The sequence below is a fragment of the Sorex fumeus genome, unplaced genomic scaffold, assembly GCF_029834395.1.
Source record: "Sorex fumeus unplaced genomic scaffold, SorFum_2.1 ptg000024l, whole genome shotgun sequence".
Lineage (NCBI taxonomy): Eukaryota > Metazoa > Chordata > Mammalia > Eulipotyphla > Soricidae > Sorex > Sorex fumeus.
In genome coordinates this window covers 53,712,083-53,732,658 of record NW_026606081.1, presented here as the reverse complement: position 1 = coordinate 53,732,658, position 20,576 = coordinate 53,712,083, and the positions used below count along the sequence as shown (strand labels likewise).

Below are 20,576 nucleotides of genomic sequence, written 5' to 3'. Positions count from 1 at the left end.
TACGTATGTAAATTTAGTTCTAGGAATCTGCCGTTCTATAGCAAACCACTTCATCAAATTAAGTGAGGAGAGGAACATTCTAATTGAATACATCTAAACTAAGATGGCATTGGGGCCCCACGCTTTCCCAGCACTGAGGCTGTGCCATGGGTCCGTCTTGTGTGTTTAGCAGGAGACAGGTTGACCTCGGTGCCAAGTCAGGTGGTGAGACACAGAGGGTAAGGGGTGGGGAGCCACACCCAGCAGTATTCAGCAACTGGGCCAGGGGGTGTCAGGGTCCTGGGCCCCTGGAGCCCCCAGCAAGTCTCAGGTTTCTTGGGCTGTGCTGTAGCCCCTGGGCTGTCCACTCACCCCCCAGCTCCTGGGCTGGAACACATGGGGCCCAGGACTCCTTCGACTCCTAAGTGGACTTTGGCCTTCACTCTCCTCTCTAGTCCAACGCAAACAGCTGCAGTGCCCACGTCCAGTGTGAGACTCCTCTAGGGGCCAGACCACCACAGGACACGCAGAGGGCCTGGGGACCACACGCTCAGGAGAGGCTGGCTGAGGAGAGGACGGGAGTTCCAGCGGGCAGCAGAGTCCCCGAACATGGTAAATGACATCAGGGAGTCAGCACAGAGCGATCCTGGGCCTGTCTGAGCAACACCACTGGCTCCAAAGGGCTGTTGGTTCCACGTCACTAGAATCTGGGGCGTTTCATTAAAAACACAAGCCTGAGGCTGGAGTAATAGCACAGCGGGTAGAGCATTTGCCTTGCACATGACCCACCTGGGTTAGATTCCTAGCATCCCATATGATCCTTTGAGCACTGCCAGGGATAATTCCTGAGTGCAGAGCCAGGAGTAAGCCCTGTGCATTGCCAGATGTGACCCAAAAAGAAAAAAAAACTAAAATTAAAAAATAAAAACACAAGCCTTCCTCCTTTGCCTTGACAATAAAAACATAAAGAGCAAAACGCGGCATTCTCCCAAGTGAATTTCAAGTCAAACGTGCAAGGCCCTAGGAGTTTGAAGGCAAAAGAGGAAAGAAGTTCTCTATGAGTTCCCTGGGATTCAATCAAGTTTACAGTGCAGGGGGCACCTCATCTGGGTAAGCCGCAGGAAAATGCACACAGGGGGTTCTCCCAGGAAGGGAGAATGGGACACCAACCCCAAGAGATCTCTCTCCACCCGTTTCCTCCGCAGTAACTGACACAATCGCCAGGCCATGCGGTAGCCCGAGATCCGTTGCAGAGAGGTGGACAGTGAAGCTGCCACACGGAGCCACAGTGGACACTCAGCAGCTAAGGAGAGATGAGCCTGCGCTTGGCACGGGAGAAGAGAGGTGGAGTGAGAGGACACGCAGTGACCCTGTCAGAGAAAGAAGCAAGGAGATAGGACGGGCAGCACTGGGTTAAAGAAATGAGGAAGGATGGATGGAGGAGATGGCACTGCAGACGGGGAGGGCAAGGCGAGGGCACTCGGCACTGGTGGGAAGAGAGATGAGGCCACGTTGTACCCCAACCTTCAAGAGCCAACACACCAATGGAGAATGGGCACTGGTGGAGGGATGGGTACTCGAGCACTGTATGACTGAAGCACAAGCATGACAGTATGTAAATCTGTAACTGTACCTCACAGTGATTCACTAATACAAATTTTTTTTTAAAAATGCAAAAAACAAAAAAACCTTAAAAAATTTTCTCAGATAGGGGCTGGAGTGATAGCATAGCGGGTAGGGCATTTGCCTTGCACGTGGCCGATTGAGGTTCGATTCCCAGCATCCCATATGGTCTCCTGAGCACCGCCAGGGATAATTCCTGAGTACAGAGCCAGGAGTGATCCCTGTGCATCGCCGGGTGTGACCCAAAAAGCAAAAAAAAAAAAAAAAAAAAAATTCTCAGATATCTTTGGATTGGGGCATTTATTCTGCACCTTCTCATGCATCTGCCTCTCACCCTCTGAACAGTGCCCTTCATAGTTTGTTACCCATTTTCTCTTACCACTAATAACAATCTTGTGCAGAAACACACACACACAAACACAAAAGAACCAACATGCTGAGTTCAGTTCAATGAGGTTTCTAAGGGGGCGGGGGGAGGGGCAACAGCGTGGGGCCCAGGGAGGGAGCCTGATGGAGTGGGCATTTTGCTGTCCGGACACTGTCCACCTGACACTGTTACTAACAGAGTGAGAATCTAGTGCCTGAACACGAGTCTGGAGAATCAGCGGTGCAGGACTGAAGGTGTAGCACAGGGCAGTGTATGTGCCTGGCATATAGGCCCGATCTGGTCCACGGCAGCCCACAGGGTCCCCCAAGCCTGGCTGCCAGGAGGGATTCCCGAGTGCAGAGCAAGAAGCAAGCCCTGAGCACTGCCTGGTATGGCTGCCCCTGTCCAAACTCACACAAAGCTGATGGGCAGGGGCTGGAGAGAGAATTCAGCAGATGCCTGTGAACAAGTTGGGCTCGATCCCTGGCACCCACATGGCTGGAAGCAATGCCGGGCGCCAGCCCTGAGCACGGTTGGGTGTGTTCTCTCTCCTCCCCCTCCCCCCCAGCGCAAAGTACGTCTACTTAATTAAATTTCTGCTCAGAGTACCTGGGAAGCCAGGGGCGCAGGGAATCGCATCCCTGTTCCTGACTCTGACCTCGCACAGGGAAGAATCAGCTTCATGTAGTAAAAGCCTTTTCACTGTTACTGAAAAGGTCGGTTCTGCCCGGCAGAAAGGAAGACGCTTAGTAAATGGCGAGTGGGCAAGTTGAGGGAAATCCTTCGGGAACCTAACCTGAACCTAACTCAACCCAAGGGAGCAGAGGCCTTATCCTGGGACCCCCGTGGTTCTCACTGGCTCCTCCTGGTCACATCTCCAGGCTGGTAAAACTCTGCAGGTGTTGAGGGGGAGGTTACTCCTGTTAGCACGGAGTGGAGGTCTCTGTGTGTAAATACCCCCCTGTAAGTCCCGGGACTAATGTCACCCCTGGGATATTTCACTTCACAGGGCAGAATTGGCTCCTCTTTCTTCTTTGCTTTCCGGCTTATGTTAAAGATAGTTACATTGTATTATGCGCCTCCCAATACTGTTCTCCGCAACATAAATCAAAATAGCTGATTTCTTATGCCTGAAGGGAGTGAGAAGCGTCCAACTAAGCACAGGTCTAATTACTGAGCTGTGTGAACCACTGCTCTGGTTCCTCTGTTCCTCCATGAGAGGAAAGAAAGTCTCACCCAGCCCCTACACCAATCAGCAAGCAAAAGCACTGGCTAATAATGACACCAGGGCCTGATACCAGAGATAGGCATCTCTCAAGTAGTGCATCACCAGCCTCCAGGAGGCTCCCTCTTAGAGAGCAGGCAGTGGTGAGCTGGACGTCAAGCCCCAAGTTAGAGACGACGGGGACCCGACATCAGCCTTGCTGGCCCTCTGGTCTGGAATCTGCAGACTAGCCAGACCAGGCGTGTCTTAGTCTGCCCTTGATGGATGGCTGTGTTTGGACTCCACGGGCTGGACGCTCCCTATCACTCCTCAAAAGACTCGGATTCAACCATGGATACCTGGGCCAGGATGTTCCCTTCTCATTCATTCATTCACACACGCTGTTTGTGGAGCAGATAGCAGGGGCTGTGAGATGAATTTGGGAGTTTGCACTGGGCAGGCCGCCCCCAGTGAGAGGCCAGCCCACCTCTCAGCACAGTCTGCTCGGGGGACAAAATAGGAAAAAAATGCATGAGTTGTATCTACTCCCCCTACATTTGACACATCAGGAGATGTCGCCATGGAAATTGCTGTCCACACTTTGCCTCCAAAAATGTCCCAAATGGTCTCACTAATGAGGGGGGGCACTCCTAGGCAGGTGGGGACGGGGTTTGAAGGGGGAGAGAAGAGGTCGCCAGTCTGAAAGCTTGGGTGGGTTCTGCAGAGAGAGCTGCATGGAGGAAGTAGTAGGTAGCGGCTAACTTATGCTCCCCACTCCCCATGCCCTCGCCCACCCCCGCCAGGAACAGACAGAGACCGGCTAAGCTCAGCTCCTGTAGTGCCCTGGGGCTGCTCTGTGGCACTGATGGGTGCTGGGGGTGTGGAGATGCACCCGGGGCCCAGGACTGGGGACACACTAAGGCATCTGCTGTGAGCTTCTGGAGGTGGAACACCAAGAGGGGTTGTCTGCAGGACACACATTAAAGAATGGTCTCGACTGTTTCCCTGCCTTCCAGACGCAGTGAGGCCCCATGCACATCCTCACGACACACTCCTGTCCTCAGGGCTGGTCTGTTCTGATGGTGGCTGCTGTGGCGAGGGCCACTCCCGATGGACCAGTGGACACACACTGGCCCAGGACCCTGTGTGCAAAGTACATGCTCTACTCAGGGCCCTGGGGCCCGGCCTGCATCCCATGTCAGTGGGGGCTCAGGGCAGCCTTCCTGGGGGACAGCCCGCAGGAAACTGTCCCCTGGTCTGGGCCGTGAGCTCAGTTCCCAGAGTCTGACTCTGGGGCCCGTGGGGGAAAGAGCAGGAGAGGTCAGTGCCTGGAGCAGGGCTGGGAGGTGTGTGCTGGCCGTTTGGCAATGGGCTCACTCCCCATCTTCCTGGATGGACAAGCAGGTGCCAGGCTGGTGTTTCCAGACAGGACAGAGGGACACGGGGGCTAAGGGGTCTGTCCAGGGGTGTGAAGTGGCCAGGGGGCGGCAGGAGGGGGCACTGTTATGGGGCGACGGAGCAGAGGAGGGTCTGCCCAGCGGTGAGAGAGGAGAGGGCTGGGCACTCAGAGACCCTGAGGCTCTGTCGGCGGCCACCCCCATTTGTACGGGAGACCCCCTGAGAAGCACGTGCCGCCATTTTTCTCTTCATACCCACCAATTGCCCGAGTCAGGTCGGGCCTCTGCTTTTATGGCTTTCCTCGTTCAGGCAGCCGGGCCTGCTCCCTGCCGGTTCCCTGATGGTTCCGATTGCCTGCAGCACCCCTGGCCCTCCCAGAAATTAACGTCCTGTAGAGGTCACTCCCCTAACACACACTGAGGGCAAACAAAGTGGTCACTTATCCCATGGGAACAAGTTGCATGCTGTGTGACTCACTCTCTGCAGCACCGTCCAACCCCCCAGGGCCCTGTAGTGACCACCTCACCCCAGGGCCCTGTAGTGACCACTCCCAGAGCCCCATAGTGACCACCCCACTGCAGGACCCTGTAGTGACCACCCCACCTCAGGACCCTGTAGTGACCACTCCCAGGGCCCTGTAGTGATCACCCCATCCCAGGGCCCTGTAGTGACCATCACACCCCAGGACCCTGTAGTGACCATCACACCCCAGGACCCTGTATCGACCACCTCCCAGGACCCTGCAGTGACCACTACACCTCAGGGCCCTGTACTGACCACCCCAGGGCCCTGTAGTGACCACCCCCTAAGGCTCTGTAGTGACCACCACACACCAGGACCCTGTAGTGACCACCTCCCAGAGCCTTGTAGTGACCATTCCACCTCAGGGCCCTGTCGTGACCACCCTAGGGCCCTGTAGTGACCACTCTCCAGGGCCTTATAGAGACCACCCCCCAGGGCCCTGAGTGACTGCCCCACCCCAGGACCTCAGAAGCATGGCTCACCTCGACAAATGGGCCGGTGGTCACTCCAGGCAGCCAGTGTCTCGGTCACCCTCTGGCAGGTTATGCTCTTGGAGCCCTGGAGTACGTAGCTGTCCTCGCATGAGAAGTGGACACTGGCCCCGACCCTAAGGACAGAGAGAGAGAGAAGGTCATCTCACAGCATGCTGGGGGACTCACCTGTCAGAGCTGTGAATGGCGTGAACCCCCAAGAGCTGCAGGGCTTGGGTCAGACACAGCCTGTTCCTCCAGGTCCAGAGCCCCCAGCCTAGTCGTCGTTGTCGTTGTCATTGTCGTTGTCCTCCTCCTCCTCCTCCTCCTCATCATCATCACCATCATCATCATAACTGGAGGCGCTGGAGAGGGCTGAGGACCCCGAGGCAGAGGGCCGGCCCTGCTTCGTGAGGACAGACATGGTCACGTCCACCTTCAGGACTGGGAAGAGGATGATGGGTCGGGAGGGGCTTTGGAGCCACGCCTCCCAGGCAGAGGCTTTGGGTGAGGTGAAGGATGCTGGACGCCCGAGGCTTTCTCTGCATCCTCAGTACAACCAAGGCTCCACCACCTTTGTGGGCCTGACACTCACAGCCATGGGTGCGCGTGGGCTGAACCATTGTTGCATCCCTGGGATGAATCCTACAGGGTACAAGGGCAGGACCCTTATGTTTCGGGGGGGGGGGGGTGGGAGTTGGGTCACCTCCAGCAATGTTCAGGGGCTTCCTTTTGCCCCCGCACCCAGGAACTTCTTGGTGGTGCGTGGGGGACCCTATCAGGCGTTGGAGTCAAACCTGGGGAGCAGCAGGCAGGGCAGGCACCCTCCCCCATTCTCCCCCTCTGGGGTCAGCACAGGACCCTGCAGAGGGTGGACCTGCATGCTGGGTGTGTGCTGATGAGCTTGGGCTGGGGGCAGTGACAAAGCACACGGGCGTGCCCATCACCACCACCCGAGCCTGTTCGCTCCGTCCTGCTGGCAGGGAAAGATGAGTGTCCCAGCGGCCACCGGCCTGGGCAGGCTCCCACAGGGGACAGTGGGTGCTGTGTGGGGGTCCGAGGTCCTCTCACCATAGCTAAAGCTTACAGGGTGTTTGTTCTTGTCCCAGAGAAGAGACAAAGGCAGAAACAAGCTCAGTCAGATGACCTCGTATGAGAGACCAGGGTCTGCAGACGGGCAGTGCACATGCATCCATCCTGGCCCTGACCAGCACACGCCTCCCGGGCCCCGTGGCTGCAGCCCTGCTGGCCCTGACCAGCACCGCACACCCCAGGCACAGCACGTTCTTGGCAGCCTGGTCAGCTGTGCCTCATCAGGTGTGTTTCTGGGCTGTGCTGAGTGCCCGCTCTCCCCAGGCCAAGTCAGTGGCCCCTGACTCATCTCTGGCACTGCATAGCCGCCAGAATCCACCAGGTGTGAGCCATCAGTCCCTCTGGGCGATCCTGGGGCAGAGCCTGAGGGGCATCATCCTCAGGTCCTCTCCAAACACTGCCAAGAAGGTCCAGAAGCCCCCAAGCACTGTGATGAGGTCTCTAAGCACTATGATGGAGCCCTGAGCACTGTGATGGAGTCTCTAGGCACTGTGATGGAGTCTCTAAGCACTGCAATAGAGCTCTGAGCACTGTGATAGAGCCCCAGAGTACTATGATGGAGTCTCCAAGCGCTGTGATGGAGCCCCGAACACTGAGAAGGAGACCCAAGCACTGTGAAGCAGTCCTGAGCACTGAGAAGGAGCCCTGAGCACTGTGATGGAGTCCCTGGGCACTGTTATGGAGTCTCTAAGCACTGTGACGGAGTCCTGAGCACTATAATGGATCTCTGAGCACTGTAATGGAGCTATGAGCACTGTGAAGGAGCCCCGAGCACTGAGAAGGAACCTCGAGCATTGAGAAGGATCCCCGAGCACTGTAAAGGAGCCCCCGCAGGTCCGTCACTCTCGCTCTCTCTCACTGGGAAGGTCAGTGGTGCTGCCCTTGGCCGAGGCCTTGTGGAGGAAGAGGCTCAGCGGGCCCTCGACCAGCCGGTGACATGACAAATGGCTTTGACTCTTGAACAAAATGACTTTGGCTGCATCTGAGAACAGGAAGCCCCTGGGCACCAGCTCTGTGGTGGGGGGATTCGGGGGCACGTCGGGGAAAGTAGGGCACGGCTCAGCTCCGGGGCTGATGCCTGGCTCCGTGTCTGGAGCGTTATCGATTCTCCCTGGCAGCGCTGTGGCTGCTGCAGGGAACTCTCCCGGTGCAGCCCTGGGGCTGATGTGAAGGAAGGAGAGAGCAGCATCTCTGATGCAGGGCGTCCAGTGGCCTGGGTGCAGGGAGAAGGTTAATTACAATGCAGAGGAAGAGGGGGAGGTGGACAGACACTGTCCTCTCCTCCTCACTGTCCGGCTCGAGCCCCAGGGCCCAGCATCCCTCACGCTTCTCTCGATATCCACGCAGGATGAATGCCAAGATCACTAACCGGGGGCAAGCCAGTTGGGAACATTTTCTGGAAGAGACAAAATTAAGCATCTTTCCATGATAATGGAACCTCTCAACCCACTACAATTTAATGTGGAAAATTCTACTTTGCCTTCGTAAGAAGCTCATGGCACTTTCCCCTTTATCTGCCCAGGAAGCTTCTCTCACCAAGAATTCAGGGCAACTTGGGTCCTATGAAACTATTTTAGGAGATGTTTCACTGTAGTGAAATATTCCACTGATTATATGATTTGGGGGGAAGTATGACTTATAAAAGAATATAAAAATAATCCTAGTTTCCACTGACAATCATAAAGGCTATTCAAGAAGCTGTCCTTTGCACATACAATTCCCACACGCAGTAACCACGCAGTGTGACGGACGATGCAGATACCCAGAGAGCCGGGGTTGGAGCGTGCCGACACTTCCTGGGATCATACTGAATGAGCAACGGATATCCTACTTTCTCTAGGTATGGAGAAAAATGGGGTCCTTGACCCTAGTGTGGTAATCTGGAAAACAATCTTAGAAAAAATGCCAGACAATGAGATGGAGCCATAGTATAGCAGGGAGGGCACTTGCCTTGCACGCGGCCGACCTGCTGTCCCAGGCATCCGTCCCATAGGGTCTCTTGGCAAGACTGATTCCTGAGTGCAGAGCCAGGAGTTACCCTGAACATTGCTGGGTGTGGTTCCCCAAACAAAAGCAACCCCCTCCCAAAGGAAAAAAAATGCCAGAAAACATCATTTGTGGTACCTCCCATTGGCACAAGCACTCGGATTATGTTATGCAATCTTGATAATTGGTAATTATTGGAAATTGGGAACTGGAGCAACAGCACAGTGGGTTGTTTGTTTGTCTGGCACACAGCTGACCCAGATCCGACCCCCACGACCCCATATGGCCCTCCAAACCCCGTGAGGTGTGATCAGAGCAGAGTCAGGAGTCAGCCCTGAGCCCTGCCAGGCATGGCCCCAAAGAAAATAAAACAAACAAGCAAAAGGAAACTGAGATCAGAAACTGATTTTGTGTAAGGTCTAGACAGAGAGTTTATGAAAAAGAAACACAGAAAGACACTATTTAGGTAACACAGTTAAGGTAGCATGTTTTCATTCTCTAAAATGGAATAGGTATTTTTTTCCATCTCTTGTGCTTAGTATTCTGGAAGCTTTATGCCTACGTTCTTGGGCTCTAAAGACATTTCCTGCCCCACCATTTGTCTGCAGTATGAGGTGTCATTCTAGGTGAGTGAATTCTTTCTAAACATCATCAAGTTCGGAGACAAATCACTGCCAAGTACAGCTTTCCTTGGGAATGGCTCTGTGGACCAATATTTGAGACGGGTCCCGTAACTGTTGCTGCAAAGGAATTAATGTGACTTCGGGGACCAGAGGAGTAGGGCGGGGTGGGCACACACCTTGCATAGGCCAACCTGGGTTTGATGCCCGGCACCCCATGCCGCCCCGTTGAGCACCTCTGAGAGTGATTCCTGAGCGCAGAGCCAGGAGTGAGCCCAGGGAAGCACAAGGTGTGGCCCCAAACAAAACCAAAAATCAAATAAAGTGACTTTGAGCTCTGACGGGAGCCCCGAAACAGCAAGAGGCAGTGGGTCTACAGGGCTACAAGACCTCTCTGTGCCAATGACAAGCAGGCAATAGTCCTGGGCAAGCTCTGTGCCTGCGTGATCAGGGTGGGCGACTGGACACTTCGGGCAGGCAGCTGAGCCACCTGTGTGGCAGGAAGTTGGTGCTCCCATGCAGGTGCTCCCATGTAGTGCTCCTGTGCAGTGCTCTCGTGCTCAGGGGTTCCCTGGAGCAGACTCAGCCCTGTGGGTGGTGGGTAGTGGCTGCCATGGGGCTGGTGTCCCTGAGCCAACCTTTGGGGTCAGGAACCCTTGGACTGTGAGCCGCACAGAGACTGTAGCTTGAAGTGTTGGCAGCGCCCAGCTACTTCCCATCTTTCCAAACCTGGAGACGGGGCCTGGGTGCAGATCATGGGAAAAGCCTCCAGATGACCATCTGTGGTGGTGATCTGGGGACAGCCACTGCACACCCGGTGGCACTTGGGGGAGATGCTTGGCTCTGAGCTCAGGGGTGAACCCTGGTGGTGTGCAACGGTCAAATGCAGTGCCCAGATTCGAACAAGGGTGGCTGCATCTAAGGAGAGAGGCAGCCCGAAAGCTGGGCATCTGTCCACTGCGCTAGCCACCCGCTGGGAAGATGACGCCCGTGGACTCACCGAGCGCTACCGTGTCTTATGGTGGCCTTGATTTTCCTCAGGCCCCTACCAGGTATAAAGTGATTCGGAGAAATAATAACAAGCATATGTAAGGGGGAAAATATCACATTCATTTCCATGTTCAAACAATGTTCGTATGAGCAGTTATTTCTAAATTCAAGGGGGCTGGTGCAGAAAGCCCTGCAGCTAAATAATGGAAAAATAATAAGTTTGTTGCAGTGATATTTCAGTGCTACAGATAAAGTTATCTATGCATCCCGAAGGCCACACAGAACTGCAGTGGATGGTGGCTGCCGCCCCTGCTGGCAGGAAGGCTGGAGTTGTCTCCTTCTCACTGATCACTGATCACGTGGGCTTCCCTCTCCCCCCATAATGTCTCGTGCCACTGCTGAAAGGACTCCACTCGAGGGCCTTCCCTGCACACAGGGCCAAGAAGAGCGGGGAACAGAGGCTAGAACTCCAAGGGGTCTAGGGCCGATAGCAGTGGGCTTTGAGCACTTACTCTCTAACCCCCCAATCTCTCTCCTCCAACCCCAGCTTCGCTCTGGGCCGGGGTCCTGCTGGAGGGCTCTGCTGTTCCGGGCGGCTCACTTATTGCCTTCTCAGCTACTAATGAGGCGCTGACGGCTCCTCTCCAGGGACGGGCTTGTTACCGCCAATTTGATCCAATTTCACAGAAGAGGGTGTCTACCAGGGCTGGGCATGGGAATGAAGCATAAAACCAATAAGGCCTGGCCTCCTCCCTCTGAGGTACCTTACCCCACCTGATGGGGAAGTTCCTCCAGCACAGTATATGTTTATACACGCCGGGGACCATCATATGTGCCAGCCCTGGTGCCAGGGACCGATGAAGTGAAGCAGGTGAGGTGGACGCCAACAGCAGGGATATTTAAGATAGCCATGCAGAAAGCAAGAAGCAGCTCGGGAGGAATCCAGAGCATCTGCTGGTGTCTTGCCAATCAGTGACGGGGCGTGCAGGCAGTAAACGACACACAACCCTGTCACTCAGCCCATAATACTGCCGCCTTCTCGCGCTCCTCCCAATCACTTCTCTTCCCCTGCATTTCAGGCATTTGCTAAGGTAGCATTGTAATCGAAGTCAGAAAACAAGACGTAATAAATGTGAAAGGATCCAAGGAGTGGACAAGTCAATTCAACTGTGTTCTCTGAACACAAAGATCCTCTGTAAATACCTAGATCCCTGGGGACTAAATTGCACATGAATAACCAATGGACTAAATACTTAAGTATTTAATAAGTAGAGGAGAAAGTAGAAAGTAAAATTGTTGAAAGGAGCTAAAGAATTCCTAGGCGTAGCATTTATAGCACTAAATACCCACTTCTTAAAGAAAATATATTAAATTATACCTTTAATTATTAGAAAAAAAACAGAAAAATAAAAGAAAACAAACCCCTTAGTAATTAGGTACTGAAAATAATGACACACCAGAGCATAATCAGTGGCTTGTAAGGCAAATAAATTCAAAAGATAAAAATCAGTGAAATCAAATGTGATTTTTTTTTGTCTTTTTGTTTTGGGACCTCTCTGGATTTTTCTCAGGGCTGACTCCTGGCTCTGTGCTCAGGCATCACTCTTGGTGGTGCTCTGGGAATCACATGTGGTGTCCGAGATGAAACCCCTGCAGGGTGTATGTAGGATAAGGCCCCCACCCACTGTACTATCTTTCCAGCCTTAAGTTGATTTTTTGGGGAATCACTAGCACTGGTATGTCTCCAGTCAGATCAGATAGAAAACACAGGTTACCAATTATCAGGAATTAAAACTGTGATATTATGACTAATATAAGAACTTATTATACAGTAATGTATGCATTAAAATGAACAAATTTGATGAAATTGTTTAATTCCTCAAAATATGGGCCTTAGTAATATTCAAGTGGAGAAATAGATCCTGAAGTGGTAGCTATGTAGAAAATGAAGTTGAATTTTTAATTTAAAACAAAACATTACTATGAGAAAATTCTGGGGCCAGAGAGATAGTCTAGCAGTTAGGAAACTTCCCTTGTGTGTGACTACCAGGGTTCAGTCCCCATCACTCCGTAAGGTCTCCCTGGCTTTCCAAGAGTGACTGCTGAGCTCAAGAGTGAGGAATAAGCTCTGAGCACAGCTGGGGGTTGCCCCCAAAATAAAAAAGCAAAAAAAAAAAACCAGGTAATTCCAGACAGTTTTATTGATGAATCTCCACAAAAATTAAGAAGGAACACTACTAACTTGACTCAAAATTTTCTGGGATGTATGAGAAGAACATTCCAACTATTGCATGAGACCAGTATTCAAGAAGAAAACCAACCAGCCAAAGACCAAGTCGTGACAGGATCAGGCTATCAAAGTCAACATGTGTCATGAACACACACAAAAAAGATTCTGAGGAAGAATGAGCCAATTGAACGCAGCAACACATGGGCATAATGATGGAGCACGCCCAGAATGCACGCTCGGGTAAGTGATTCTTCACTGTGATGAAACAAGAAAAGTGGGAGAGATCCCCTCAATCAGTACAGGGAAATGTCTGGATAAAACCCCATAGTCTTTTTTTTTCTGATGAAAGGCTCTACTGGGTGCCGAGACAATGCAGGAATCAGGTACCGCCTTGCACGCAGCTGAGTTTGGTTCCATCGCCAGCATCCCCACCCCTGAGCATGGAGCCAGGGACAGTCTCTGAGTTCTGCCAAGTGTGACTCCAAATAAATACATAAAAATAAATATATCCTTATGAAAAGCTTTTTTTCTCAAACAAAAGAACCACGTCCACTTGTGTTGGAACATAGCTCTTTCTTGGGAATGGATGTACCAGAGTGAGCTGAAACGACTGTCCTCTAAATTAATTTTATATGCCGAAGGGCTTAATATAGGTGACGTTTTCAAAGCCTTACCTACACACTTGTAAAAAACATATCCCCAATTGTGGCAAGGTTCATAAACTTTACTTGTAACCGTAGAAAACTCTGGATATTCATGTTATATATTCAACATCAACAATCTATGCTTTCATTCATTTCTTGATCATTTATAGGTTCACTTCACACTCCAAACTTTGGTATTTTGATGGGTTTGGATCTTTTAAAATATTTTTCTTATAGATACTTGTGATGCCCTGATAAGATGTCTTTTGAGGTTTGGGTACTTTTCTTTTTTTCTTTTGGTTTGGTTTCCTGTCATACCCCGTGATGCTCTGGGATTACTTTGGGCTCTGCACTCAGGAATCACTCCTGGAGATTCCCAGGGGACCAGCTGGGGTGTCTGGGATCAAACCTGGGTTGGCTGCGTGCAAGGCAAGAGTCTTACCCATGGTACTATCTCTCGACCCTCTTTTCTGTTTAGTTTATAGCTTGCACTATCTCTGGTTAGCAAGTCTAAGATGAACATTTTTAGAACACTGTGTGTTTTTATTTGATAATCTTAATTTACTGTAATGCATTTAATGAGTGTGACTAATGCATATTCTCCTCACACACAAAATTTCCAACAAACCTCCAAATAGAAGGGTATTTCCTCAACCTGATCAGAGACACGTATAAAATATTTATAACCAATATCATTCTGAATGACAAAACCCAGGATGTTTCTGGCTAACATTAGGAATCTGAACATCTGCATCACCACCACTAATATTTCCTTGAAACATAGGCCTTAATGCCTTTAGGCAAAGAAAAGAAATATTAAAAAATTTTTTTCAAGCCAACATTGACTGGAAAGAAATAAAAATATATATTTGTAGTTGATAGAATTAATAGGCCCTGAATTTGGGGGAGAAAGTCCTAGGAAGTCTACAAAAGTGCTAGAATTAACTCTCAATATTCTGTACGTACTCACACACATGCTTACACATACTCACATACACTCACACACAATACACAGTCACATATATTCACACTCAAACGCATACGCTCACACACACTTCACTCAATTCACACTCACTCTCATTCACACTCACATTCACACTCACATTCACACTCACACACTCACACTTGTTCACATGTACACACATGCATAACATACACTCATTCACACGCACACACATTCACACTTACATATGCTTACACTTATACACACACTCTCACACTCATTTACACTGACACACACTTATTCACACGTACACACATGTACACACACCCATTCACACTCACATATGCTCACACTCACACACTTATCCACTCATGCACACACACTTACACATGCTCGCACTTACACACTCACACATTCTTACCACTCATTCAGACCCACACACATTCACATGTACACACATGCACAAACACACACATATTCACACTCACACATTAAAAATGCTCACACTCACACACTCACACATTCTCACACTCATTCACACTCACACACATTCACCTACACTCACATCTACACACATATACTCCCATTTTCTTACACACACACACAGGGCCATCATGGCAGGAGTGAGACCTCGCACCCATACCAGGTGTAGAGCCAGCCACACGTCCACCTTTGTCCACCTTCGCCCTCACTGCCTGGCTGGGGCAGGGGCAGTGTCACTGGGCGTGCAGCTCTGGGCTCTCCAGTGCTGTGGCCTTCCTCCCATGGCCATGCACACATGCAGCAAGTCCCCCACTCAGTTCGTCCTCCTGCATCTGCTTCAGACACGGGCGGCGGGAGGAGGAGGGGGGAGAGTGGCCCGTTCACCCCGTGCTACGGTCACGTTTCCATCACATCCTGTGCAAACGAACCTCGGTCTGCTTGGGCTGCTCCCAAGTTTCCTGTAAACTTTGAAAAATGAACGAGCACTTTCTCTTTTCCACAGATGTGATCGCCTGAACCTGGCACCACGTGACAGAACTTTGCTCACTGTGGAAAAAAACACCCAAGCAGGTCTGGGTTCGGGCAGGGCTGTAGGAGGGAAGCAGGGTAAGCCTGCCCTGCTGATTTTCAGAACCCACCGGCCTGGGCACCATGGGCAGAGATGCTGCGGTGAGCCTGCATGGGGAGGGGTGAGTGCGGGGCAGAGAGTGAACATGCAGCTGAGGTTCAGGGTCCAGAGAAATACTGTCTGAACACGCAGTCCCAGGAGGGCCACGAGCAACTTCTGGAGGAATGTGTGAGGGACGCCTTTCCCAGGTGAGGGCAGGTGCACAGAAAATAGAAAACACCCCGCAAGTTGGAAAACTCATGTTCTGGGGTGGGGTCTGTCCAGCAGAGATGAGTAGACTTCATCTTTCCTCTGATTTTTTTAGAAACTTGGATAAAATCCCTACGTGTATGCCACTAGGGGCTGTCTGGTGTGTGTGTGTGTGTGTGTGTGTGTGTGTGTGTGTGTGTGTGTGTGTGTGGTAAATGCTCTGAAATCAGGGCCTGGCCCTGGAACTGACCAGCACCCCTGGACATGCAGCAGCTTGGGAGGGACTCATGGCATCTCGTGCAGCCTCCCCCTGTGCCAACCCGGACAGACAGAGCCAGGGGCAGAGAGGGCGAGGTCTTGGCACCAAGTCTCCTGAGCTGGCGACGGCCGCTCTCCGCTCAGCTTTCCGCTCCCCTAAGAAACCCCCGCATGCTGCCCAAAGACCAATGGGAGAAGAGACCATCTCAGGCTCAAACACCCAGATGGGGTCTGCCCCCAAGTTTCCCACATCCAGCCCTTCGAGGAGTGAGGGACAGGGGAGTCTGGGGTGTTTCAGCATCACACCTGCACGTTCTTCCCTCAGGATGGTGGATGTGATGGCCCATCTCTGGGCAGAGTGCTGCGTTTCACTCCTCACCATCCTCCCGAGCAACCCCCAGTGCCCGATCTCACTGGCTGGCGTTGCCCCTGCCCCCTAACGTGGCTCTGGCTCTGGCTCTCAGCCCACCAGCCTGCATGAACACACCACAGCCTCTCTTACTCCCAGAAAGGCCCAGGATGAGGAGGGAAACAGTGACCACAGGTTCGGCTCCAGTTTGTAATGAACTCCTGATTGCAGCATTCCTCTGGCCTTGTGTATTCTTTGTGATGTGAGAAAATACTATTTTTCTTAAATGAACTGAGAGCAATGCAGACATCCACACTGGGAGTGCTGTTAAAATCGCTACTGTATTCATGACCACACAGGGAACAGACTCTAGCTCCTCACACTCCTAGTACCACAAAACCATAAAATTGGTTTTACATAGACTTTGAGCATCTATAGTTAGAGTACAAATGTAACCCTCTCCCCCCCCCTCCACACCACTCCCATAGGGGAAAGAATCAACTCAACAAAATCCACAACTTTTAGCACTGCACACGTTGTTGGCATTCAAAGGATAACACAGCAGGATAGAGACAGAGATGCTGCCTCTTCACACCCCGGCCGAACACACACAAGAGCGGGAATGATTCATGGGTTCTGGGAAATCATATGACACTTAGAAGCTGCTGTTCTCCTACCTGAAGTCAGAGCCTGCTCTTCGGCCGTATTCTGGAGTTCCCGGGTCTGGGCAGGTGTCAGAGACTAAGGCCACACCTCCCTGGCTCACTGCAAGGGAAAAAAAGCAGCGTGACTTCGTGCCGTTTGTGGGGAGCCTTTGAGAATATGCTTTGGTCATGCTGACATGGAGCCTGAAACGTATCAGGCGAGAGAGAGGACAGGTGGGGGGCTGGGAGGGTGCCAGGTGAGACCTGCTGCCCACCACCTACAGTTTCAGGCCCGGCGTCCTCACACCCCCTTGATGACCTCCTAGCTGACCGGCCAGAAAATGCTGGCAGCGGACCCCTGCCCTATACGGGAGGCCCCCACACAAAGCGAGACAGGTTAGCTTGAGTAGATCAATCTGCCCTTACCCTCAGAAGGACTCCTCAGCCCTCCTATGAGAGAATGTCAACACCATTTGGCTTACACTCTGCAATTTATTTATTTATTTATTTATTTTATTGTTTTTTTTTTGGGTCATACCCAGCGATGCTCAGGGGTTACTCCTGGCTCTGCACTCAGGAATTACTCCTGGTGGTGCTTGGGGGACCATGTGGGATGTGCCGGAGATCAAACCCAGGTTGACCGCGTGCAAGGCAAAATGCCCTACCCACTGTACCATCAATCTGGCCCCCACTCTGAGATTTAAATTAAACCTGACTGTGCTCATTACCAGGCCCTGGTGACCGGTCACTGATACCTCATCCTGGGAGGGGCCCTGGGGATCTGTGCCTGGGCTTACAGTGGACAGAGCCTTCATTTGCTCCCACAGGTAACGGTGGGGTCACGTGCTCAGAGACAGGAGCTGCCACACACCTGCCACTGTAGAGAGAACAGTGGCGCCTCCTGGGCAAATGTGCCATTCAGCTGCGGAGTCTGCCCGTGCCCCTGTGGAGGCAGAGTGCAGGTGGGCATGTGGGGCCATGTCTGAACACTGCTTTGGTCATTAGCCCGAGCTGCTGCCCCCCGCACCATCTACTGCGGGGGATGGAAACAAGATAATCCCACGAATTCTCAGCCAGCTGCGACTTGGTCCTGGTGAAGCCCCTCAGCACCTGGGGGTGTGGTAGGTGAGCTGGGGGCAGGGCAGCTCGGTCACCGGAGAAGAGCTGTGGGTGCACGGAGACCACCGTCTACCCCTCTGGACCCCTCCGAGTCTGGACGCTGACAGCAGACCTCACCTCACCCATCTCACTCCAGCCCCACTGGAGCCCACCACGTGGCCAGCAGCATGTGGGCGGAGGAAGGAAGCAACAGAAGAGTCTCTGATACAGAAGGGGATGGACGTCAGTACTTCCCCTTGACCCACACACCCCGTGGGGGAGCTGGACTTTCCGGCATCGCCAACCCATGTGAACAGAGAACCTGTTGTTTGCGTTTTAACAGCATAACGAGGAGCAGATAATTTACATGTATATTTTAAGTGATTCCATAAGAGGAAAAAAATACAAGTGGGATAGTGGAGTCCTTGAGCACTTTATTAAAGTATTCACAGGAAGCACTGATAATTACAGTAAGATCTGGCTTTCATTGCTAAATTAAGCTGAAATTAGGATATGGATATAACCCTTCATTAACTACAGATCTTATTAGAGAACATTAAGAGAATGTATTCTTAGGAGTACACCGTGCTAATTGATTAACTTATAGTTCTGACACTTTTTTATTTCTTCTTCTTAGCATTTTTCTGTCGTCTAAAAATTTAACTTTGGCATGAGCGGTGAATTTTGTGATTTTCGCGATAGGATTTCAATATCGTCTGGCAAGTTGGGCAGTGAGGTGGGCGAGTTGGTGGCAGGGCAGCATAGGCCCCGCTGGCCCATGTAATGGTCACCGTGGACCTTGGATGTCAATCTGAGCAGGAGCAGTGACAGAACCAGAGACCCTTGAAGAGGGCAAGCGCCGAGAGGGTGAGCGTCTCCAGCAGGGAGCTGGGAGCTCACAGAGTCCCAAGAAGGGAGCCGAGAGGTAATAGCTGCTTGTCTGTGGGCTCAGAGGGTCTGCACAGGACCCTGGGCTTGGGAGGCCAAACTGGAGGGGGCGGGAAGCTCATAGGGACCAAGATGAACCGGGCTGGTCTCTGGGAACTGAGATGTTAGGGGTCTGAGGGATGGGGCACAGGGCAGGGGGAGGGGCATGAGCGCAGGCCAGGTGGACAGAGGGCAGCTCAGTGGACAGAGCTGCCCTACCACCAGCTCACCCACCTCACCACCCAACTTGCTGGACGATATTGAAATCCTATTATGAAAAATCATAAAATTCACTCTCATGGCAAAGTTAAAATTTTAGATGACAGAAAAATGCCAAAAAGAATAAAAAGTGTCAGAGGGGCTAGAGCGATAGCACAGAGGTTAGGGCGTTTGCTTTGCAGGCAGCCAGCCCGGGTTCAGTTCTCAGCATCCCATATGGTCCCCTGAGCACTCGGGAGTAATTCCTGAGTCCAGAGCCAGGAGTAACCCTGTGCATTGCTGGGTGTGACCCCTCCAGAGAAAGAAGAGGTTTGGAATGCCCTGCCACAGAGGCAGGGTGGGGTGGACGGGATGGGGTGGGGGTAGTGGGAGGGATGCTGAGACCACTGGTGGTGGAAAATGAGCACTGGTGGAGGGATGGGTACTCGATCATTGTATGACTGAAATACAAGCACGAAAGTTTGTAAGCCTGTTAACTGTACCTTATGGTGATTCACTAATAAAAAAATTTTTTTAAAGTGTCAGAAATATAAGTTTTAATCAGTTAGCACGATATACTCCTAAGAACAAATTCACTTAATGTTCTTTACTAAGATTTGTAATTAATAAAGGGTTATATCCATATCCTAATTTCAGCTTAATTTAGCAATGAACCCAGGGTCAGTGGCCGAGCTTTAGTCCAGGGCTGTGTCAGCAGATGTCCCCGTGTCCACAGAGATCCCCGGGCAGACGGGATACAGGGACATGTGTTCCAGGGGAAGGAAGCAGGCCCAGAAATGACACACAGCACACCTGCCGGCACACTTGTGCTTGACTCTGTCTGCGGGAAGATGCTAACCCACGGCCCCAGGGAGCCCCGCGAACCTGAACTGGCATGAGTGCACAGACCACCCCAGGAAGGACAACAACACCCCCCCGCCCCCCCCCCCCCACACACACACATATTCCTGAGAGGAGCAAAGAGCCGTCTGCTCTGGCCAGGATGCAAGTGTCCACATCTGTGAACCGGAGAGAAGATATTAGTGGCAGGAGGGATGGAGCGGAGACACCCGTGTGCCGTTGGTGAAACGGAAATCGAGGGCATCACAACCATGAGTGTATTTCAGGTGAGGGCTAGCAACCCCCAGGAAAGCTGGCGGCTGTGGAGAGGATCTGGGAAGTGGGGATGCGGCACTCAGCAGAGGGTGGAGGTTTGCGGGCAGGGTGGGGGAGAGACAAGAGCAGCCCCCACCAAACCAGCGGGTGGGCCCCTGCACCCCAGCCCGTGACACCAGGTTCTGCTCCAGCTTCGGGCTCCGCTGGCTACTCAGCACACATGACCCAGGGGGCTGGCAGAAGTAAGCAAAAGCTTCTGCCGCCCCACTCTGCCCACCAGCACTGGGCACTGTCCGCGTCTCTGAAAACAGAAGCTCTGACTGGGGGGCAGCCTGCTTCCAGTAGCCTTCCCAGGGCACAGAAACACATTTTCAGAGGAGAGGAATTACTGGGATTAATGTCTTTTTAGCTCAAATTTTGTTGAATTATATCCTTTCAAGTCTCATAGGACACACGCCATAGATATTCATAAATATATTAAAACTCTAGTCAAAACCTCGGGGACCTGAACTCAAACTGGCAATATTCGGTCGGCAGATTCCTGCCCTGTTGTTAAGTAACACTTAATCACGCTGAGAAGTCATGCACACAGGGAGCAGACACGGAGTCGACAGTGTA

General features: G+C 52.0%; 1 protein-coding gene across 1 annotated transcript in view; it reads right to left on the bottom strand.

The window, feature by feature from the left end:
- CSMD1 (CUB and Sushi multiple domains 1) overlaps positions 1-20,576 on the bottom strand; it is a 968,167-nt gene that overhangs the window by 176,757 nt on the left and 770,834 nt on the right. Inside the window, exons 8-9 of the mRNA XM_056113926.1 lie at positions 16,653-16,740; positions 5,576-5,700 (exon numbers count right to left, since the gene is read on the bottom strand). Coding sequence (XP_055969901.1) covers positions 5,576-5,700; positions 16,653-16,740 — 213 coding nt within the window. The remainder of the gene's footprint in view (positions 1-5,575; positions 5,701-16,652; positions 16,741-20,576) is intronic.